At 40.9% G+C, this 24,324-nt stretch overlaps 1 protein-coding gene across 1 annotated transcript in view; it reads left to right on the forward strand.

The window, feature by feature from the left end:
- The window catches only part of LOC108527187 (pleckstrin homology domain-containing family G member 7), a 37,139-nt gene extending 25,760 nt beyond the window's left edge, over positions 1 to 11,379 (forward strand). The window contains exons 9-12 of the mRNA XM_017868340.1: positions 8,566 to 8,740; positions 10,307 to 10,422; positions 10,786 to 10,879; positions 11,342 to 11,379. Coding sequence (XP_017723829.1) covers positions 8,566 to 8,740; positions 10,307 to 10,422; positions 10,786 to 10,879; positions 11,342 to 11,379 — 423 coding nt within the window. The remainder of the gene's footprint in view (positions 1 to 8,565; positions 8,741 to 10,306; positions 10,423 to 10,785; positions 10,880 to 11,341) is intronic.
- The last annotated feature ends 12,945 nt before the right edge of the window (positions 11,380 to 24,324 follow it).

Consider the following 24,324-nt stretch of genomic DNA (forward strand, 5'->3'; position numbering starts at 1 on the left):
GGGCGTGGGACCCTTCCGGCCAGGTGAGGGATATATTCTTCTGGTGTGCCCGTTTGCTTAAAGCGCGGTATTGGGGTGGGAGTTACCCGATTTTCCAGGTGTTGTGTGTCTCAGTTCCCCTGGCTAGGAAAAGGGATTCCCTTCCCCCTTGCACTTCCCAGGTGAGGCGATGCCTCACCCTGCTTCAGCTCTCGCTGGTCAGGCTGCAGCAGCTGAGCAGCACCGATTGTCCGGCACTCCCCAGTGAGATGACCCCAGTACCTCAGTTGAAAATGCAGAAATCACCGGTCTTCTGTGTCGCTCGCGCCGGGAGTTGGAGACTGGAGCTGTTCCTATTCGGCCATCTTGCCAGGGTACAATACTATGTTTTAACTATAAATCTGCTATCCTCATAAATACATTGTCCACTGCACACTTAGGAATATTAAATGGTGCACATCTGGAAACATTATGTTATCTAATAACCCTCCTGAGATTTTGGCTGGGGCTTAAAAATGTTTTCTTTGTTCATTATTTTATTTGTGGTAGAAATTGGTACATTTTAAGGAGAAACTATAGTAAGAACCTGAGCTTTGTGACTTAGAAGTTTGCCTCTTGCAGGAGTTAGTTCCAGCATAGAAACTTGTGGCATCATTTACACTGTATTCTACATCAGTGGTGCCCCCTTGATTAGAGTATAAAGCACAATGTCTATGTTGTCTCCGGAGCTGTGCCAATATGGCAGCTCTGGGTCCCACAGCATTAAAAGAAGAAATTTCTGCTGGGTGCCTTCAGCATTTTCTAGTAGCCAAGCCTAAAACCAATTTCCCCTGACTTCCCTAATTCTGTTGGTCCCTGCCTTGATATTTCTTTAGTCTGAACTGGACCTTTTCAGTCCCGTGCCAGAGCCCTTTTGGATCATACAGAGAAAATGGTCCAAGCCTTTCCAGAAAATCAGCTCTTCCCTGCAGCTGCAAGAAGCCCCTGCCAGAGCATGACCTCAGAGGCTTGGGAGGAAAGGCTCCCATGGTTCCCAGTGACTCAGCTGTGAATCAGTGGGCTTCTGCCATGGCCTTGATATGCCAGGAAGCCGGGGTGTGCCAAGGATGAGAAAAGGGGAGTAATCTTAGGGAAGAGACTTGGCCATATTTTTGTAGCTTAAGACCTTTAGTGTTTCATTTGCTACCCAAACTGAAAACTGATAGCTCATTAGATTTCCAAATGCATGAATAATCATTTTGTGACTGTTTCCCCTAGAAGCTGATGGATTAGACTCTTAGCTAGGCCCCCAAACTGGGAGAATCCAGATTCCTTTCTCTCCCTTCCAAGCCGAGAAAGAGATTAATTTAACAAGGTCCAATTATTGTTTTCAAATAACTTTGGAAAATCCTATATACATGTATTCAAAGCCAAATGATTTTTGACAAAGGCACCAAAAACATACATTGGAGAAACAACAGTCTCTTGAGTAAATAGTGCTCGGAAAACTGAATATCTCCATGCAGAAGAATGAAAGTAGACCCCTATCTCTCACCATATCTAAAAATCAAATAAAAATGAAATATAAGGCCTGAAACTATAAAACTGGTGGAAGAAAACATAAAAGAAGCACTAGAGGACGTTAGTCTACACAAATATTTCAGGGCTAAGACTTCAAAAGCATAGGCAACAAAAACAAAAATAGACAAATGGGACTGTATTAAACCCAATGGCTCCTGCACGGCAGAGGAAACAACAGAGTAAAGAGGCAATCTGCAGAATAGGAGAAAATATTTGCAAACTATTCATTTGACAGGGAACTAATACCTGGAATATACAAGGAGTTTGAAGATCAAAAAAATAAATCCCATTACAAAGTAAGAAAAGAATCTGAACTGACATTTCTCAAAATGAAACATACAAATGGCCAACAGGTAAAAAAAGAAAAATATGTCAACATCACTAATCATCAAAGGAATGCAAATCAAAACCACAATGAGATATCATCTTACCCCATTTAAAATGGCTACTATTTAAAAAGATAAAATAAAATAACAGATGCTGGCAAGGATACAGAGAAAAGGGAACTTTTGTATACTGTTGGTGGGTATGTAAGTTAGTGCAGTTGTTATAGCAAACAAAATGGAGGTTTCTCAGAAAACTAGAAATAAAACTACCATCGATCCAGCAATCCCACCACTAGGTGCTTAGCCAAAAGAAAGAAATCAGTGTATCAAAGGGATACCTGCTCCCCCATGCTTATTGCAGTGCTATTCACAATAGCCAAGATAAAGAATCAATCTAGTGTACATCAACAGATGATTAGATAAAGAAAATATAATATATATATATATGCAATGGAATATTATTCAACCAGTATAAAAGAATGAAATCTTGTCATTTACAGATGAAACTGGAGGTCATTAAGTGAAATAAGCCAGGCACAGAAAGACAGATATCGCATGTTCTCATTCCTATGTGGGAGCTAAAAAATGTTAGTCGCATGGAGATAGAGAGTAGGATGATGGTTACCAGAGTCTGGGAAGTGGGGAGAAGGGGATGAAGAGAGATTGGTTAATGGGTGCAAACATACAGTTATAGAAGGAGTAAGTTCTAGTGCCTGATAACCCACTGGGGTGACTATAGTTGACAATAATTTATTGTGTGTTTCAAAATAGCTAGAAGATTTGAAATGTTGTCAATATGAAGAAATGATGTTAATAAATGTGGTTAAGGATATCCTAAATACCCTGATGTGTACATTGTACACATGTATCGAAATATCATATGTGCCCCATACGTATGTATAATTGTGTATGAATAAAAATGTATGTGGCATCCAAAGATATTTTGGGAAAGGTAGTAGGTAGAGAATACAGTGCTGTTATAACACATGATGCTTTTTTTGTTTGTTTGTTTGAGACAGAACTTTGCTTTGTCACCTAGACTGGAGTGCAGTGGCACAATCTCAGCTCACTGCAACCTCCATCTCCCAGGTTCAAGTGATTCTCTTGCCTCAGCCTCCCGAGTAGCTGGAACTACAGGTGCCTGCCACCATGCCTGGCAAATTTTTTGTATTTTCGGTAGAGACGGGGTTTCACTATGTTGGCCAGGCTGGTCTCGAACTCCCGACCTCAAGTGATCCAACTGCCTCAGCCTCCCACAGTGCTGGGATTACAGGCGTGAGCCACCACACCCAGCCATGTGATGCTTTTATAATGCATAATACTTTACCAGACACTTTCTCAAACATCTCTTAATTCTGAACAGAAGCCTGTAAAGTTGATTACATTGTTCCTTTGTGTCCCCGAGTCTCAGAGAGGTTAGATGACATTTGCAAGGCCACATAGCAAATAGGTGGCAAAGAAAGAACCATAGAAAGATTTTCAGGCAAAAATTCCAGTACTCTTCATATCAGAACTATTTCCAATTCCTTGGGGCTATTTCCCATCACCATGGAACTATTAGCCTCATGAAACAAAGGTGAGAGGTCAAGGAGAGACTCACAGATACTCACGGTGACTAGTGTTTGAGCCCTTGCTATGGTCTAGACACTGTGCTACATGCTGGTCATCCCTTATCTTCTTGTCTACACACTAACTGCAGAATTTGATATTGTCCCTATTTTTCAGGAGTTTAGACAAGTTAGGCAACATGCTGAAAGGTATGGTTGTTCTAGGGCAGAGGGAGGATTTGAATTCAGACCTGTCTGAACCCAGTGTTGAATCTCCCACAATGTTCTGTTGGAAAACAATGTTCTTGGAGAACGTAAACTTATGCCATGTGATGGGCTGCCTGAAACTGACCTATGAATGCAGTGATAAATGACCTCTAAACCCTCCATACCACATGAGGCTAAGCTTTATGAATGTATGTATTTTATCCTGGTGCACATTAATGGGATTAGAATTCTTCCTACTATTTGTTTTTTAATTTATTTACTTATTTATTTATTTAATGAGACAAGGTCTGACTCTGTCACCCAGGCTAGAGTGCAGTGGTACAAACAAAGCTCACTGCAGCCTCAGTCTCCTGGGCTCAGGTGACCCTCACATCTCAGCCTCCCATGTAGCTGAGACTACACACACATGCCATCACGCCTGACAAATTTTCTAATTTTTTGTAGAGATTGGGCCTCGCTATGTTGCCCAGCTTACCTCAAACTCCTAAGCTCAAGCAATCCTCCTGCTTACTATTTTAGAAACAAAACAATGCAGAGGAAGAAACTGGGAACTTCATACCAAGTCTCTTTGTGTGGTGCAACTAACAATGGCTAAGAACTCTAGCTGCTATGGACTGAGTGTTTGAGATGTGCCATGCTCTGTTCTAAGCACTTTGTGTGGATTATCTCATTAAAACCTCTCGCCGTCCCAATGAGGTAGTTACTCTTGTTATCTACATTTTACTGATAAATTTTAGAAAGGGTAAGTAAATTTCCCAAGGTTCCAAGAATTCTGGTTGCCCCATCCTAATGCTGCATCCCACTAAGACAGATTTATTAGGACTTTTCATTTTATTTTATTTTATTTATTTTTTGGAACAGGGTCTCACCCTGTCACCCAGGCTGGAATGCAGTGGCACCATCATGGCTCACTGCAGCCTCAACTTCCCATGCTCAAGCGATGGGACATATTTTCATTTGGGGCCCTTGAATCCCCTAAGCACATTGGATATTTATTATAAAGCAAAAGTAGCCTCCATTGATCTAGACTCATCAATAAAAAAGGCCTTTTATGTCCAATCTCTCTCAATGAAGTGTTATTTGCCTTCCCTAACGGACCTGAAAAATGAAGTCAATAGAGAGATGAAAGGAAAACTTACAGCTTCACTTTTATAATGTCAAGCCATTCTTTTTCTCTCTTCTGAAGTTTCCTGAAGCACAAATGCTTCCAACATCCCTGCCTGGATCCTTGTCTAAATTATTTACCACAGATGCTTCTTGCCAGTTGTTACCTGGAGGAGTTTGGTGTTTTCACTTTGACCCTGAATACCAGTGCATGCTGGCAGCCACAACTGTTTCCCACAGCAGGGCAATTTGGGGCAGTGGCCTGGGGCGAGTTTTTTGGGAGGGCACGGGCCTAACTGCTGCTGAGAAATCAGTTACAAGGATTGCCAGGCACCCAAGAGGTCCAGGACCCAAAGGTATCATTGGAACGCTGCTGCCCCCGAGTCAACATGGAAATCAGCCGCTAAAGCACAGCCCTGCCCCCCTCCACTCCCGGCCTTTCTTCATCTGTCGTGCTCACTTCTGTCTCCATCCCTGCCAACCTCAATGAGAGCCACAGTCATTTGGAGCTGGAGGAGAACTTGAAGATCATCTAGCCAAGAGCCATCTAGCCAGACTGGAGTCTGAGGTTGCAGTCATGATTGCACCACTGCACTTAGCCTGGGTGACAGAGTCAGACTGACCCTGTCTCAATAAATAAATAATAAATAAAAATAAAACAGTTTGAAGAATTCTAATCCCATTAATGTGCACCGGGATAAAGTACATACATTCATAAAGCTTAGCCTTAAGGGTAAATTTACCCCACTGCATTTATGGGTCAATTTCAGGCAGCCCATAACACAACACAGGCTTAAGTTCTACAATAATGTTGTTTACAACAGAGCATTGTAGGAGATTGAACATCATGTTCAGACAGGTCTGAATTCAAATCCTACCTCTGCCCTAGAACGACCATATCTTTCAGCACATTGCCTAGTTTGTCTAAAAAGAGAAATCGGAGGCCCAGAGAGAGAAGGTGGTCCTCAGAGCCCAGCTCCTAGAGCTTCGTTCACCATGCACCATGAGCTCACTCTCATGGCCAGCCATCTGTACGTAGGGGAAAGGAGAAGACTGAATTAGAGGCAGAGTCTTGCTCTGTTGCCCAGCGTGGAGTGTAGTGGTGCTATCTTGGCTCACTGCAACCTCTGCCTACTAGGTTCAGGTGATTCTTCCACCTCAGCCTCCTGCGTAGCTGGGATTACAGGCGTGCACCACCACTCCTATTTTTTTTTTCTTTTTCTTTTTTTTTTTTTGTGTGTGTATTTTTAGTAGAAACGGGGTTTCACCATGTTGGCCAGGCTGGTCTTGAACTCCTGACCTCAAGTGATCCTCCCGCCTCGGCCTCCCAAAGTGCTGGGATTACAGGCGTGACCTACCACACCTGGCCAAGAAGACTGAATTTGGCAGCATCCCCATGATGAAGAGCCCAGGATGTTTTCCAAAACATCCAGCTGAGCCAGGTACTATGGCTCACACCTGTAATCCCAGCACTTTGGGAGGTGTGTAGATTGCTGGAACTCAGGAATTTGAGACCAGCCTGGGCAACATAGTGAGATCCAGTCTCTACAAAAAATTTAAAAATTAGCCACGTGTGGTGGCCTGTACCTGTGGTGCCAGCTATGTGAGAGGCTGAGGTGGGAGGATTGCTTGAGCCCAGGAGGTCGAGGCTGCAGTGAGCTATGATCATCCCACTGCACTTCAGCCTGGGTGACAGAGCAAGACCCTGTTCCCCATCTCCCTAAAAAAAAAAAAAAAAAAAAAAAAAAAAAAAAAAAAAAAAAAAAAAAAAAAGCTGATAGTGTGGGAGGAGAGTAAGACCCCACCTCACCCCACCAAGGACGAGGTCAAGCTATGAAAGACAAATGCAAATTGCTAGGCAGGAGGCTAGGAGATAAAGGGAGGGTTTGTTTAAGGGGGAAGAGAGAAAGAGCTCTCTCTTTCCAAAGAAGAGAATGGACCCATCAAAATAGTAGGGACTTGTGGGCTGTGTATTTGACCCCTCTTCACAACCCTAAATCTTCAGTGAAATAAATATGCACACTCACAAAACATGTCATGAGGGGGTTTACAGCAGAAACTCACATAGGAAACCAAAAGGATACATTTGTTCCATGCTGTTCAGGAAAGAAACAGTGTACATGGAAACAAGAGTCCAGGGGCCAGAGGAAGCCATTAGAATCTCAGTCCCCTGAGTTGGTAAATATCTAGGGGAGGAGTTTGGACCTCCACAGGCCATTGGATTGGTTGGGAGTTGAGCCAATTGTACCTAGATCTTCAAAATGCAAGGGCTGACACGTAGACTTGAAGACATCTCTGAGGATGCAGCAGGAGTCTTCTGCAGTGTGCCTGGCCCACCTGAGGATGGCCCTGAAGGATCTGGGTCACAATGCAAAGGATTTAACCTGGAGAATGAAAGGAGAATGGAAGGTGGAAAAGAAATGAGGCAACAGCCTGCAGCAGGAGAAATATTTAGTGTAAGGGCAGGATCCCTGTTGTAGTCAATTCAGGCTGCTAGAACAACACACCATAGATTGGGTGGCTTATAATCAACAGGAATTTGTTGCTCACGGTTCTGGAGGCTGAAAGTCTCCTGGTGCCAGAATGGTTAGGGGCTGGTGATGACCCTTTCCTGGGTTGCAGACAGCTGTCTTCTTGTTGTAGCCTCACATGGTGGAAAGAGAGCTAGAGAGCTCTCCAGGACCCCTTTTATAAGGACACTAATCCCATTCAAGAGGGCTTCATGCTCATGGCCTAATCACTTCCCAACAGCCCCACCTCCTAATACCACCCCACTGAAGGTTAGGATTTTATTAGGCTGGTGCAAAAGTAATTGCAGTTTTGGGCATTAAAAGTAATATTACGTGGATTTGAAGGAAAGTAAACATTTGGTTGATATTAATCCCTTTATTGCTGAACTCAGGGTCAATTTGGTGTGAGTAGGCAGAGTAAGAAAAGAGGAATAGAACACACCACCCCCTCTACTCCTTCCTGATGTACCCATCTGCATGCTGGCCAGCGACCACCTCCATGCCTCATTTGCCACCTTCATTAAAATCAGAGCCCCTTAGGTTCAAGGAAGCTCACATTCAAAGAAACAGCACAGCAGATAAAACAAATGTAAAAGCTACTCTCATGTTTACTGAGGTTTCTCAAACATCATTTATGGAACCCCAATGTATAACCCATGGCAATATTTACTATACTTACTAAATTACTAAGATTTCTTGTCTTCCCCAGTGCTGGCATACCCCAGAACTGCCTCTTCTTCCAAATCTCAACTCCAAACTCTCCCTATTGAAAATTGTCCACATCTCTACCTCTCTCCTCTCCCCTCTTTGTTCTAGATCAACTAAGCCTCTTCAACTTCTATTTTCTTTTTTCTTCATTTTTTTATCACTACCATGATCCTCCCCAGCTAAGGGGAGTCAAGGAACTGACCCAACAAGCAAGAATCCTTCCTTTGCCCTCCTGCCTCTCCAGTCTCAATTCTCAATTCTCCTAACTGCATCACAACAAGGATGGGAACAAAGCTGGTGAAACCAGAAATCTCCCCCAAGGGCCGGGGAAGAAAGGCTAATAATGGGCAAAACTAAATTCACTCTCAAATGAGAAGGGTAAACAAGGCTGGAACACATCTATTATTATATCTTATCACTACCGCTAATGGAACAGGTACTTTTTAGGGGATTTAATTTGTGGCTTATAAACTGTCCCAGCAAACTCACAAGTACGGCCTGCAGTTACTGAGTAAAATCTCCAAGAACCTCTCATATCAAGGCTTCTTAGTGGCTCAGTGGGCGAGGTGATCATTCTGATGTGGCTGCTTTTGCCTTCCCCAGTGGTGTGAGCAGAATGAACAATGCAGACGGCTCCACCTGCCTGAGCTACTAGTGGCCCCACTTCAGAGGCTCACTCGATATCCATTGTTGCTGAAGAATATCTGGAAAAGGAGCATGGACTCTGCTGAGAAAATCATGATCTACTCCATCAAGGAAAAGGTGGAAAAGTCCATCTGTAAGTCCCTGAGATAAGTGAGCTTAATTGAATAATTGTGGCCTTGTGACTCCTGGAAACCCTCTAGGCTTCCATCTTAGGAGGCAATTCCATTGATTTGAGGTCATGGCTCTTGGAAATGTGGGTTCAAGTGTGAGTACATTGTAAATCAAATACGCACAGGACAATGGGCTCCAGTCACATCCTGGCAAACACTATGAGAACTCTAGCACCAAGTTTACACAGGATGTGGCTCTGTCTCCAAGTGTTTCAGAAGTGAGTTCAGGCAGGAAAAGTTCTACTTCCCAGATAACTGAAGGCACTTTGTTTTTAACAGCCGTACTGACCCCACACACAAAGCAAATGGGAGTAAACACCATGGAAAATGTGTCCAGAGGATAAATTACCATTCATCATTTCTCAAATCACCAAAAGCCAAGGTCAATGTGAAACTATTGCCAACTGCAATCTTTAGAACTGAAATTTGAGGATGGGAACTGAGCAGGCCCTATGATGACTTAAGTTTATTTGTGTAACTCTGTATAATTGCAATTCACATAAAGAAGTTCATGATTTATGCCCATAAACCAAGGTTTCCTGATGGGCATCAAAAGGGAACAATTCAAATTGGTAATACTCAGCTGTACATCATTTTTTTTTCTTTTACAAGTTTAAAAGTAAAATGATACTGCCTGGAACAGGTGCTTTTAAAAAAAAAAAAAAAAAGAAAATGACTGTTTCATTGGGTTTTCTTCTGTTTTAAATGTTTTATTCAAATTCTAAAATTACCTGAAGAGCTGGGATTAAGTTTATCAAGCGAGTAAGACAAAGAATCTCTTGAAGATGACTTCTTTAAGCTTTAGAAGTAATCTTAAGGATTATGACTCATTTAGATGGGTTTGTGAGGAAAGATAACGCAGCACCTCTGGAGATTTCTCAGTGAAAGATGGATTCTGTTGTTGAGGGAAGAGACCTGTGTGGGCTCCCTTTAAGTCTATTACCTTAAAGATGGTGAATTCTGAAGAGGTCTGCTAACAATGTGATTCTGCAGGTCTTTTACTTGCCCTGCATGTCTTCAAAAAACATTTCAAACCCTCAATAGCAACATGTTATTAGAAAACACTGGAAAATGAATATAAACCTTCCAAAGAGAAATTGAGTTCCTACCAAAAAAGAAATAATCACCATGATCATGAAGTGAACATATACTTTTATGATTGGGACAAAAACGTATGTTTGTCCTTGTCAGTCTGATTTTTTTTCTTCCTCTAATTACAGGCTGTGTGGTCTAGGAAATAAGAGAAAACTACCAAGGATTTTATTAGTATTATTGAAATAAGAATACACAATATACTTTCAACCTACTGAATTAAATTAGCTAAGCTTCATTTTTCTCTGCAAGAGGCTGATTCCAAATTAGTGAGTTTTCTAAGACGCATGAACAGCAAGCAATATGTGAAACAAACTTAATATATGGTCTGGCTCCAGGGGCAGCCAGTGTTTCTAAATGATTCCCTTGGACCTTGGTTAAAATTTATATGCAATGTCACATGCACCTAAAAAGACTGACTATGTCTTGTCTTTCAGGGGACCTTGAAGGAAAAGTGAAATGGCTGGACAATTTCCAAAAATTTAGATATCTACAGGAGATTATAGTGTGGCCACCGCTTTGGGATAGAGATAAAAGGTTTTTCATTCCAGAGGTACAAAAAAAAACAACACGTCAATTAGGACTTCTGTCCATTTCTGGAAGTTGGGCATTCAGACAGAAATACGATCATCTTAGATGTCCCCATCTGTCCACTTGAAGAATAAATCTAGTTTCAAGAACAGGAAGTAAAGTCTTCATCTGTAGGGCACTGTATGCGGGGAGGCTGAGGTCGCTGTGCCATTCTTATGATGGTCCTTCTGAGAGGTTTTTTCATTGTTTCCCGTTCCCATGTCCATCTGCCGGCATTTCCAAATGTCATGAACTTTCTAGATGGAGTTGATTGCCCCAGTTTTTTAAACATGTTCTCTTCCGATCACTAACAACATCTCTTTTATTTTCTCCCTTGTTTTACAAGTGTTTGAAACACATTTTTAAAGAACACACGGCAGAAAACATCTTGTCACCAACCAACAGACACCTTCTCTATGAAGGAAAATTAACTCTTGCAGGTAAATAACTGCCTCCTTTAAAAACCCAACATCTGTACCGCCTTGTATCTTGTTTGACTGCCAGTAATTGAAGAGCAGGAGGAATCGTGTTTGCCTATGTTCCAGGTGATGGAGGGTATGAATCAGAGAGTACCCTATGGAGCCATACAGACTCAGGCTTGAATGAAGACTTTGCAACACAACTAGCTAGGTGCCCTCTGTTTTCTCTCTGCAATGGGATAACTGTAACTATTCCATAGGATTGTTAAAACAACATACAAGAACAACTTAGCTCACGGTCTGGAATCTAGTAAACTCTCAGTCAATGGCAGCTGTTATCATCACAACCATTGTACTCCTCCAATGAGCCAGACAATCAAGCTCTCAAATGTTTATGGAGAATCTATAATATAGTACAAGTTGTGCTAGGTAGGTGCCACTGGAAGATATAAAAACTCATTCTGTATAATTCTTTCCCTCTAGTTGGGAAGCTCTGCCTTATTACCAGACCTGCAGGATAAGTTCAGAAAAGAAGAGAGTCCTTGAGGCTGGAGTGCCCTGGAGAGGCTTCGTGCAGTCCATGGGACTGGAGGTGGGCTTGGAGGGCAGGAAGGATGAGGTCAGTGGAAGGACAGGAGGGAGGTCATTCAGATAAAAAGCAGAGCCAGAGAAGTCTTGGAGGCAGAAGCCCCTGCAGAAGCTTAGTTTCTAGCAGAGTACATAGGAAGCCAAGTCCCTGGGGCTGACTGCCTGGCTCACTCCCTGCTCAGCCTTTTCTGCCTGTACAACCTTGGGCCATTTACAGTGATTTCCTGTGCTTCAGTTTACCTTTCTTTATTGTGAGGATTAAATGAACCAACAGATGTATAAGCACTCAAAAGAATGATTGACACAAAGTTCATGCTCAATAAATATCATGATGACCAGAAAGGCTGCCTGGCTGAAATAAGATTTAGAATCATTTATTTATTCATTTCTGCACAAAATCTTGACCAGGCACCTACTGAGTGTGAAGTCCTGTGGGATGGGAGGTTGCCTAACAGTGGTGATGTGATATCTGGTGGGGAGGGGCTGGGAAATAATCCCTTAATACATGTATATTGAAACTCTGCTCTATTTTAGAGGTAGTCTGGATGTCAGGTTAGGACATAACCCCCGCCCCCCCCGCCCCCCGGCAGCTGTTAAATAAGGAAGATAGACATGTCCAGTGTTTTATATCCAAGGGCTTTTTCATACGTTGTCTCTTTCCAGTAAGTTAAATAGAGAAATTGCTTTTAATCCCTTGTTATAGGTAAGAGATTTGGGGTTCAGGGAGGTTCTGTATCATGCCCAAGTTCACCTGGTGGGTAAATGACAGAGTACCAGCTGGAGCCAGGCTGCGTTGGTCCAGCTGGCTTCCAGAATCAGAGCAACTGCCTTGGAAACCAAACAGAAGGACCCAGCCAGGAAACTGCAGGCAACCAGAAGTCATTGAGCTCTCAGACAGGGAAGTGATAGGTTAAAAGGGTATTGAAGAAAGCGTTGTTAATAAGCAGTCTTCAAAATGGCATAGAGGAGACCAAAGCAGAGAGATCAGTGGTGAAACCGGAAGTTCAATGGTGAACAGTACGAGGTGAGAAGACTCTGGGCCTGTCTGTTGCTCTACCATTTTTAACCTGTTGTTCACCCACCCCCGACTTTCATTTGAAAAGATAACAATTTTAACTTTTCTTTAATGTTATTTACAACTTCAAAGTAATTATATTTTATGACAAGAACAAATCAAAGTAATAAAGCAAAACATAATCTGTGTTCCAGCATGTATCTTTACCTCCAAAACTAGCCCCACCTGAAATTATGTGAGACTTTGGTTCACGCCTTCCCTCTTCCTCCCTACCTCCCAATACTGTGAGATGCACCAGCTTCTCCTAAAACATTAGAAATGGGCATGATAGAAAAGGATACGGGAGATATTGCAAAGGCAAAACCAGGAGGACTTTACGATCGATAAAGTGGATGAAGAGGAAATGAGTATAAAAAACTGTTCTAATCTATGTTTCTGAAAGTTTTGTTGATAGTGCCGTGGGTGGTAGAGCGAGTGCGGTCAGGGAGTCAATTTTAGGGTTCAGGTTTGGGCATAATAAGAACCCACATGGAAGCTGGAGGAGCAGCTCCTGGTGGGTGAAAGGCTATGTCAGATGTGAATTCATGCATTGCATGGGTTCAAAGTGACTGTCATAGATGTGTGGATTGGAAGCTCACCTAAGAAAGGCTCTTTACAAGCAGACTCAACTTTTCCAGAAAATGCTTCTTGTACAGTCAAATGTGGTAGCATGGAGATGAACTACATAATGTCACTAACACCAGGCACTTGTTTAATGGCATGAACTGTATTAGTCAAATTCCATCAGAGATGGAGACTCCATATGATGTAGTCTACATGGTATCAAGTCAAGTGCAAAGTCATGAGACTGGACTCAGAGATGAGCACGGAGATTTGATGGGGCAGGGTGATAGTGTTAGAAGAAACAGGACGTTTCACTTCTTGGTCTTTTGGCTAAGATCAAGTGAAGAAACAGGACATCATTTTAAATGAAAAAAGCATTGAACCAAAAGTCAGGGGATCTAGTACCAATTGTAGACTTTGGGAAAATTTAAATGCTCTTATTCTCTTTTATAAATGTTATTGCTGCTGATGATAATGATGATGACAATGAGGATGAAAATGATGTGATGATACCTAACACATACAGTGTTTCCGAATTTCTTCCAATCTTAAAAACTGTGCTCTTATAACCAAATAAGTATACTTTCTCATTCCTAGAAGGTACACATTTTCATAATTTGTTTCATAAATTGCTTGGTGGAAAACTAGGGCCTCAATAAATGGTAGCTAAAATAATTATCACTTTCTAGAATAATGTATGGAACATTATCTAGAATAACATCTGGAGCACATAGAAGGTGTGCTCCCTGCCTGTTTGTCAAAATAAAATAGTTGAAATTAGAAGGAGAAAACAAAACGATTTCATTTTGACAATGATCATTAAGCTGACATGTACATGAGTAGCAGAGGATGGTAATAGCACATTTTACAGGTTTGAAGGTTGCTGTGGACTGAATTGTGTTCCTCCACAAATCACATGTTGAAGCCCTAACGTCCAGTGTGACTGTACTTGGAGTAAGGAAGAAATGCAGGTAAAATGAGGGACTCGGGCTGGAGCCTTGATCTGATAGGATTAGTATCCTAATCAGAGCAGACATCAGAGAGCTCAGTCTCTCTGTTTGCCATGTAAGTACACATCCAGAAGGTGGCTACTTGCAAGTCAAAAAGAGAGGCATTATCAGGAACCGAATCGACCAGCACCTTGACCTATTTCCCAGGCTCCAGAACTGTGAGAAATAAATTCCTATTGCTTAAGCCACCCTGTCTGTGGTATTTTGCTATGGCAGGCTGAGCTGGCTGTTCACAGGTCTAGTGTTGTACCATTTCTAGCCCTGTATATCAGTTGGCATATAGATTCAGTGACTGGAGACAGATAGGTTAAAAAAAGATAGCTTATTTCTCTCTTGTTAAGTCTCAACCTATATGACAACTCCACTCCATGAAGTCATTAGGAATCCAGATTCCTGCTGTCTTATAGCCAAATCTAGGGTATTGCCTTCTTCTGTGTGGCCTAAGATGACTCACCAATATGTTTGCTTTCTACCCAATGAGAAGGAGAGACAGGGACAAGAGAGCTTGGCCCTGCCCTTCACGAATATGACTCAGAAGTTGCATACTTTGGCTCACATTCCATTGGTCAGAATTTAGCTCCTTGGTCATACTCAGCAGCAAGAAAATGTAGTCTCTATTCTCTGTGGATGGTAACTCACTAAAAGTTGGGAATTCCATTGCTACAAGAGAAGGGGAGAATGGTTTTCAAGGGACATCCAGCAGTCTTTGCCACAACCTGATTTATGAAAAATTAAGTTTCTGATAAGATTTTTTAAAAACTATTCAAGGACTATTTAATTTGAATAAAATAACTGATTTCTCCCCTGTGCAAATATATAAAAAATCTTTTCTCTAAACTCAGAATAAGAGGGGATAGAAATGAATCCTAAATGTTGTATCGACTGCTTTAAATCTTCCAGGGGTAAAAATATATAAGAAAGAACTTCTAGAACAATATATATAATATAAATAGAATAAGCTGAAAAAATTACTGGGTTTTCCTATGATTACTCTAAGCACTTGTCACAACCCCTTCTAAAAATCTTTTCCTCTGAAATCACTTAAATTTAACCCTTTTTTCTAATTTCTAAGGGATAGAGTAAAATAAGGAAGGAGATGCCTTGTTCTAATATTTGGTTTCTCTTCTACTACTATTCCCTTCTTAGGGAAAACTAAAGAAAAGCTATTTGCCTTAAGTAACTATTAAAACTAATATCAGAAAAGTTTGTAAATATGAAACACATGGAGAATATCTAAACATTTATAGACACATTCTAAAACTTAAGAAATAAGTAGTTTTAATGACTGTCAACCTAGGCCGCCATAACAAAATATCACAGACAGGCTGGCTTAAACAGCAGAAATTTATCTCTTACAGTCTGGAGACTGAAAAGTCCCAGGTCAAGGTGATGGCAAATTCAGCTCCTGATGAGCACTCTCTTCAAGATGAGGGGTGGGGGACAGGGGGGTATCTGGTGTCTCAACAGAACATTAATTCTACTGGATCAGTGATCTAGCTTTATTAACTCATTTTACCCTAATTACTTTCTTACTCCAAATGCAGCCACACTAGGGGTTTAGGGCTTCAACATATGAAATTTGAGGGACACAATAGCATAGTTCATAGCAGTGAGAAAATGCCTTTTCTCTGGTTATGTGTGCCTTTGCCAATAACCACCCAGAGGAATCAAGGGGCAAAAATGCTGCAAGTTCAATCAGTTGATGGATTTACTCTCGGCTTAGTTGAAGCCACTACAAATATCATCTGAGTTATTTTAGATTCAAATGAGACACATCATAAATTCAATGTCTTTAATGTTAGAAGCTTGGCCTCTCATCAAGTCTCTGCTTTAGGAATAAATAAAGCAATTCAACATTGAGGCGGGCAGCTTTGTGACCTACATGATTGGAGGCCCTGGGGTGCTGTAATAGCCACCTGGTTTTGTTTTCTAAAGAATTCACTGATAAAAAAAGAGAAAAAGAAAGAAAGAAAGAGAGAAGAAGGAAGGAAGGGAAGGAAGGAAGGAAGGAAGGAAGGAGAAGGAAGAAGGGAAGGAGCGAAGGACAGGAAAATGCTGTCTACTTACGGTTCATGTCCCATTTCAGCTTCTCTTTGTTTCCTCAGAAGCACAAGACTCCTAGGATGTTTATCTGTTTCTCTTCAGGTGATTTCCTCTTAGTTGACGAAGCACTAAGGCGCAACAAAAGGTAAATGCTGCTATTTCACAAATACATTTCTAAACAAGTTTGTTAAATGAGTTTAGAAATATTTCTAAATAAATTGTGGTAAAATATAAAATATTCTTTTACATCAGGCTGAATGTTTTCCTCTAAAAAAATGAAGGCACTATAAAATATTGACGTTTTTAGTCATAAAGCTCTGAATTAAATAAATAAATAAATAAATAAAACAAAAAAATGCGAGTTGCATTTCTCAAGGATGTCAAAAGAGGAATACATTTTTAGAACAACTTAATCTATATACTTGCAAGCTAAGTCCCAGAAGCCACAAGACTTTGCCTGACCTGCCTAAGCAAAGGAACTCAAAACATCTTTGTCCATTTTGGCCCGTTCCTTTACTGAATTGGCCACCACAACAAAAACAGCTAGAGTAGGACCCCTCTGAACTGTCTACTGTCTTGTGTCGAGGTGGTATTCAACACTCATTCTGATTTGAAAGCTCACATTATTTCTGAGAAATAATGATTTGGGAGTGGAGATGAGAGGGAGCCCTGATCTCTCAGTGTCTACCTATATAAAAAGTGTAGAAACCAAACATGTATGCAACTGGCATCACAGACAAAATGAGTCAACTAAGAGCTAGAGCTGCAAAATCTCTATAGGGAATAGGGATTTTTTTCACATTACATAAGTATTATTTGTTACTATTATTGGTGGTGTTATTTTTACTACCCATTAAGCCACTGATCTGTTGCTGGTCCCCAAAAGGCTTTCTAATTTACTATTTCACAATCTGTTTCCTGAATGGTGTGTTTGAGTAGTATCAGGGAAGTTTCTCTAAGGCTCCCAGACATCCGCTCGCAGAGGTGGGAAGAGAAATGCAGTGTCTTTAACAGTCAGAGATATCTAATGTTGCTTTATTCTATTCATTTCTTTACCAAGTGACTAGCCTTACATAGATAAGATCATGAGACTAGCTATCTCATATCTTTTAATAAACTAAGCTTCTACATGGCATGTTGGTTAGTTGAGCTAAATCTTTAAGCAATAAAATGATACCCATTAATCAATCTATGAATAGCTAATTGGTGGTTGGGGAGGGAATGGGTGTACAAGAATATTAAGAGTCACAGTTTTGGAATTTATATGACTTCCCATTATAAGTTACTCAGACTAGCGTGTCTGAACAAGCCAAGTTCTGAAAAATCTCTACCCCCTTCAAAAAACCTTGATGCTTGCATAGCTGACCTTCATGTCAATTAATGGTCAAATCAGAGTATATGAATTAATGGCAGCCCATGTCGGACATGTAATAAACTGATATTCTGGTTTTATGCATCACAAGTTGATTCCTAAAGTAAGAAATGGTATCAGTTTACATGCCTCTTTGCTATTTTATGTACAATTTATACCAAGCAGGTCACAATTTTAATTTTACCCCTTTTGAAAAAAATCATCATCTTATGTGCTCAAAACAATTTCAATTATTTATAAATTCTAGAGCATGGAATCTATTTAGAATTCAGTATTAGATCCCAGGCATACAGTTGGCTGAAGTGAGGCCCCCTTTCTCGTTCATCTAACTCAATACTATAGAGAGATTAAGATACTAGGAATGAAGAACTTACCATTGAGGTGAGGGCGATTTAAATGTTTCCCAGTTATGGATATCAACCATTATTTATTCAGATAATGAAACTTGGAGATCAGAAACACTTTGCTGCTGGACATGGTGGCTCACTCCTGTAATCCCAGCACTTTAGGAGGCTGACATGGGAGGATCACTTCAGCCCAGGGATTCAAGACCAGCCTGGGCAACATAGTGAGATCCCATCTCTACAAAAAAATGAAAAACAAAATTAGCAGGGCATGCATGGTGGTGTATGCCTGTAGTCCCAGCTACTTGAGAGGCTGAGATGGGAGGATCACTTGAATGTAGGAGGTTGAGAGTGCAGTGAGCTGAGATCGCACCACTGTGCTCCAGCCTGGGTGACAGAGTGAGACCCTGTCTCAAGAAAAAAAATTTTAATAATAATAATAATAAAATGAACACTTTGCTATAAATCACTATGCTTTGGGGAGATGCTTTTCAAGATCCAGAAAGAGGAGTAAAACTTTAGGCAATAATAGATTTTAGGCAATTGTTTCTCAGAATCTATTTGCTTACAGATGCACTTTAGATAAGTGTGCCAATATTTATTTCCTGTTTATTACATTATTTTTCTTGTTAATTTTAGAAACTTGGAGGCTCAGACCCTGGTTTAATGTGTCCTTCTCTTACTCCTGAGTTGCAAGCAGTAATAAAAGAGGGTGGTTCATGTACAGTACTCGATCAGCCTATTCCACTAGATAGGTTGGTAGTGAAAAGTATTGAACCACTCCATGTGTCAGGTATGTGTCTATTTTCATTGTTCAGCTCATCTGTTTGCCATCACAGCGTTTTATGTTGGCCTTTCTTGGTAGCAGGACATAAATCCAATTTAAGTCTTCATAAAAACAAGACTGTGTTCCTATGTGTCTATATATCTTTCACTCTATGAATTAGTTATGGTGTTCAGTGCTTGAGTGATAGCTCTGTTACTTGCTAGTTGTATGACCTTAGACAAGGCACTTCAGTTTTCTAAGCCTTGGCAAAATAGGGATAATAATATCTATTTCAGTGAGTTTCTATGAAAATTAAATAGCAAATGTGATGCATTCAATAAATGATAGTTGCTACTAATATTGTTATTACAGTATCATCATTAATACTATTGCTATTATTAAAACACTGAGAAACCATGACCAGATATGCAAGAGTAAGATATTTTATTACACTCTATTAAAATAATTATGCCAGATATATATATATATTCACATATATACACACACATATACATATGCATGTATCTACATGACACATGCATCAGAAATATATCTCATTTTTAATCTTTTATTCAAGTATTTCTTGAGTATCTCCTGAGAGCCAAGAACTCAGCAGGCCCTGCAGATACAAAGATGAATAAGGAACAGCCGTTGGCCTTGGGGAGCTCTTAGAATAATGAAAGATCACTAAATTCTCTGTCAGAAAAGCCCTGGGACTCTGAGTTCCTCAAGGACATTTCAGTCTACTCAGGGCTTGAGTGGGCAGCAGTGTTCAGGAGGAAGCAGACACCACTCTGCCTTGGCTAGAGGCTCCTAGACCAGCTGAGGCCAGGCAGGTGGGGACTGACTTCCTGTCCCCATGGGAGGGGCTGGAAAAGAGAAAGCGCTCACCATCCCCCTTAATTCCCACTCCAGCAGCCAAGCCCAGAGCTTCAGTGATGAGCATAGGACTGACTCATACATAATAGAGAAACCTTAAAGAGTGAATGAATGAATACACAAACAACAGTAGCAAATACTTACATAGTTATGCTACATAGCTAAGTTATATATTTAAATGCCAGCCGGGTGCAGTGGCTCACACCTATAATCCCAGTACTTTGGGAGGGCAAGACAGTAGGATTGCTTGAGGCCAGGAGTTTGAGACCAGCATGGGCAACATAGTGAGACCCAGTCTCTTATTAAAAAAAGAAAAAATAGGCTGGGTGTGGTGGCTCACGCCTGTAATCCCAGCACCTTGGGAGGCCAAATTGTGCAGATCACCTGAGGTCGGGCATTTGAGACCAGCCTGACCAACATGGAGAAACCACATGTCTACTAAAAGTACAAAATTAGCGGGGTGTGGTAGCGTACACCTGTGATCCCAGCTACTCGGGAGGCTGAGGCAAGAGAATCACTTAAACCCAGGAGGCAGAGGTTGTGGTGAGCCAAGATCGAGCCATTGCACTTCAGCCTAGGCAATGAGTGAAACTCCATCTCAAAAAAAAAAAAAAAAAAGTGAAATACAGCAGCACACACTTGTATTCCCAGCTACTCAGGAGGCTAAGGCTGGAGGATGGCTTGAGCTCAGGAGTTCAAGGTTGCAGTGAGCTATGATTGCTACTGCACTCCAGCTTGGGTGACAGAGTGAGACCCTGTCTCTAAAAATAAAAATAAATAAGTTGTAAAAATTTTGATGCCTTACATATATTAACCCATGAATTAATATAACCTCTGTCTCCAAGAGCAGAAGGGAAGCCTGTATCCAGAAAGATAGCTTCTGCCTCCTGTATCCATTCTTTCTATTTTCAGTAAGATCTGATGAAAGGTAACAGGGCAGACCTTAAAGCCTCTTGTGTTTGACTTCACTGGGACCAAAGTCTATGTAGGCCAAAATCTGCCAAGCCAGACAGTGGTTCAGGAGCAAGCCACAAAAGGAATATGTCAAGGTTGCAAAACCTTTGCTTGGTGAGTGTGCTAACTTTCAGTGTGAGCCTCTTAACTGCCCAAGGGATGGCAGAGGAATGTAGATAAAACAAAACTTCAGTATGTGGCGGCTGGAAATCACTTCTGTTCTGTAATTTGTTTAGTTTACTTTTCATGGGGAAAATATCATAGTAGAGGGCATCCTGTGCTAGGAATTTATTCTACTACAGTGGCTATAGTTATAGATTACTATAGATTGGCTATATTAGAGATTGTGGCCTGACACATAGACTTGAGTAAAGGAAGGTGCCAGAACACCCATGAGGAAGAGGAAGCAGCTCAGCTGAGGGTTCAGTGTAGTCACAACCTGCCAACTTTAAGACTTGAACTTTACAGGAAATCTGACATCACTGGATTACCTTGAAAGATGCATGTTTTTTCTCTTCTATTTCTTTTTTTTTTTAATTAAGAAATCTTTTTAAAAACATTATGCTTCTGGGAACAGGTGCAGTGGCTCATGCCTGTAATCCCAGTACTTTGGTAGGCCGAGGCAGGTTGATCACTTGAGGTCAGGAGTTCAAGACCAGCCTAGCCAACATGGTGAAAAAATCCAAAAAAGTTAGCCAGGCATGGTGGCACACACCTGTAATTCCAGCTACTTGGGAGACAAAGGCATGAGAATCACTTAAACCCAGAAGGCAGAGGTTGCGGTGAGCCAAGGTCACACGACTGCACTCTAGCCTGGGTGATGGAGTGAGACTCTGTCTCAAAAGCAAAACAAAACAACTATGCTTCCACCGTTTTATTTTCTGATTTTAATTACCATCTCTTGTTCCTTTTAAAAATATTTTTCTCATTCTTCGGGCCTATTAACTTGACTAATTAGATACAGTACATGAGGCAGAGTAGCTATAGAGTAGGAAAAAGTAAATGAGAACAAGAGAGAGATTGAGCTCTGGAGTGAATGACCTAATTCCAAATCCTGGCTATATCATTTATAAGCTCTGTGACCTTGGAAAAATTAATTTTTTTCCTATTTACAAGTAGGAATTAGCTGACCTATCTCATAGGGTTGCTATGTAGAGAAAAAACATAGTATGGTGCCCAGTACATAGAAAATGCTTTTAAAATGGTGTCAATTATTGTATTAGAATGTCAGTGAAAAAAGAGCTATTCCTGCCGATACATGATACTCTCTCCGAATTGTATTTTACAGGCCTAGCTTAGCAGGTCCTTTTATTTATAAAGTCCCTTGTACCCATACTACAAACCAAATGGAGCAAGGATGCCTGGAATAACTTAGAAATACAGTTACAGTTTTTGAGGAAAATGAATTCCAGAAACAGCCAAGAATAACAACCTGGTCTTTAAAGCCTCACTTGCTACAGGGAATTTATAAGGCAAAGAATTATAGAGTAAAACAAACACAGCCAGCTTTTTTTTTTCCCCAGAAAGTCATTTTAATAGGTTTAAGTCCTCTCACTGAAGAGAAGCTGGACAGAATTTTATGGCCTCTCCTTAAGACTTTATTTGTTGTAGTAGAATTGAGGAATTAGGATGTTTAGATTGTTATGAGTATAATCTGTGATACTGGGGTAGTTCTTGCAGTTAAGAAAATAAGTATTGACCGGGTGTGGTGGCTCACACCTGTAACCCCAGCACTTTGGGAGGCCAAGGTGGGTGAATCACCTGAGGTCAGGAGTTCGAGACCAACCTGTCCAACATGGTGAAACCCCGTCTCTGCTAAAACTACACAAAATTGGCTGGGCATGGTGGTGGGTGCCTGTAATCCCAGCTACTTGGAGGCTGAGGCAGGAGAATTTCTTGAACCTGGGAGGCGGAGCTTGCAGTGAGCTGAGATCGCACCACTGCACTCCAGCCTGTGTGACAGAGCAAGACTCTATCTCAAAAAAAAAAAAAAAAAAAAAAAGAAAAAAGAAAAAGAAAGAAAGAAAATAAGTATCTTATTCAGTGGATTCTGAAAGAAGCCCAACCCTCCTCAGATAAGCCTGAGTTAAACTAACTCCAACAAATACAAATAGTGACAGCAGACAAGCATCAGCTTAATGATCAGCAAGAATATGTCACTTGCTCACTTTTTCTCTTCTCTGAAGTACTTGATATGGGCAGGAGACAGCCCTGGCCTGTTTTTGTTTGTTTGTTTGTTTCTAAACACTGACTATAGAAAGAATGTACAGGGTCGGGCGCCAGTGGCTCATGCCTGTAATCCCAGCACTCTGGGACGACAAGGTGGGCAGTTCACGAGGTTAGGAGTTCGAGACCAGCCTGTCCAACATAGTGAAACCCCATCTCTATTAAAAACATAAAAAATTAGCCAGGCATGGTGGCGGGCACCTGTAATCCCAGCTACTCAGGAGGCTGAGCCAGGAGAACCTGCGTGAACCTGGGAGGCGGAGGTTGCAGTGAGCCGAGATCCCGCCAGTGCACTCCAGCCCGGGTGACAGTGCAAGACTTCGTCTCAAGAAAAAAAGAAAAGAAAAAAAGAATGTATAAGCTTCAGAACTGTGTTGTATTAATAATTCAAAGAAGAGACTTACATTTTAAAAGAGCTCCTGCTATATTAAAAAAAGAAATGTGCTCTCCCACTATCTCCTGTCTTTTCTTTGAGACCAGCTAGAAAATGACAGAACAGGCTCTCTTTTGCAAACACAGAAACCATGCCAACGTCTCTTTTTGTTTTGTTTTACATTTCACCCAGTTTGGTGGATGCTGGATTTCATTTGAGTGGTTTTTGACTTTTCTTGGCCTGAAGTATTCAGGTGGTTTTGTATTTTGCCACGTCTTAATTTGTTTATAAACCTTGGTTGGATGTGACTTCCCTTTAAACACAAAATAAAATTTTTTAAAGGAGTGGTGAGGAAGAAAAAAGAAAATATTATATTGTTTTGTATATTTTATTTATATTTTCACACACACAAAATCTACCTCACGTGCTTAGCTTATTCTATGAGGAGGGGCCCATTTCCCATTACTTAAGCCATAGTTGGATTTCATCAAGTATCAGAAGTCATGAGCTAAAGAAGAAAGGGTTTTTATAGTAGAGTGGGTTTTATTTGGACATAGTAGTGGGGTCTTGGCATTGAAACAAAATTAAAAAAAATTTATAACCTACATAAACCTCCCACCCTCATTAAAACAAAAACAAGCCAAATAGAAAACAAACCCTAGGTTCTTGTACTAAGAAATTGTTTGGATTTCATATGAAATGATTTGGCTTTTTGTCTTTGTAATATCTTTTTCTAGTCTTTGGGCTGAGAAATGCTTTTCTTATACAACACGAAAACAGATATCGACAGTGTATAGCAGCATTCTTATTACAAGCCCAAACGGAAAACATCAAAGTATGTATTTTAATGTTGTGGGTCTTTGATTCTTCAGAGTTTACATAAGTTCACCCCCAGCCTCTTAAGTAACAGTGAATGAAAAGTTTTGTGTATTTCTCTCACCCACTTGGGAAGGGCAGATTTGGGAGGACGGGAGGGATACATCTAGTCCATATAATGCTCAAAAGCCTCAGTATTTACAATTTCCTCACACTTGCAGGGTTGAGGAACAATTTCCTCACGCTTGCAGAGTTCTCCTCCTGGAGAAGCTCAAGAGCGGCCTGAGTTCTGTGGTTAGAAATGGGGGAAGAATTGATTTGGATTGCATGATGAACTTTTAAGACGCTCCAATCAATTTCCTAAGTGCAAATAATAGGATATTAGCTTAAGGAGGGCCTGGTGCAATAACGATCTGTGTCAAGTCAGCTTGTCAACCTTTGAAAAACTGCCATTGTTTTTACAGCTATGGAGTTGAA

The sequence above is a fragment of the Rhinopithecus bieti genome, unplaced genomic scaffold (genome assembly GCF_001698545.2).
Source record: "Rhinopithecus bieti isolate Rb0 unplaced genomic scaffold, ASM169854v2 scaffold_2453, whole genome shotgun sequence".
NCBI lineage: Eukaryota > Metazoa > Chordata > Mammalia > Primates > Cercopithecidae > Rhinopithecus > Rhinopithecus bieti.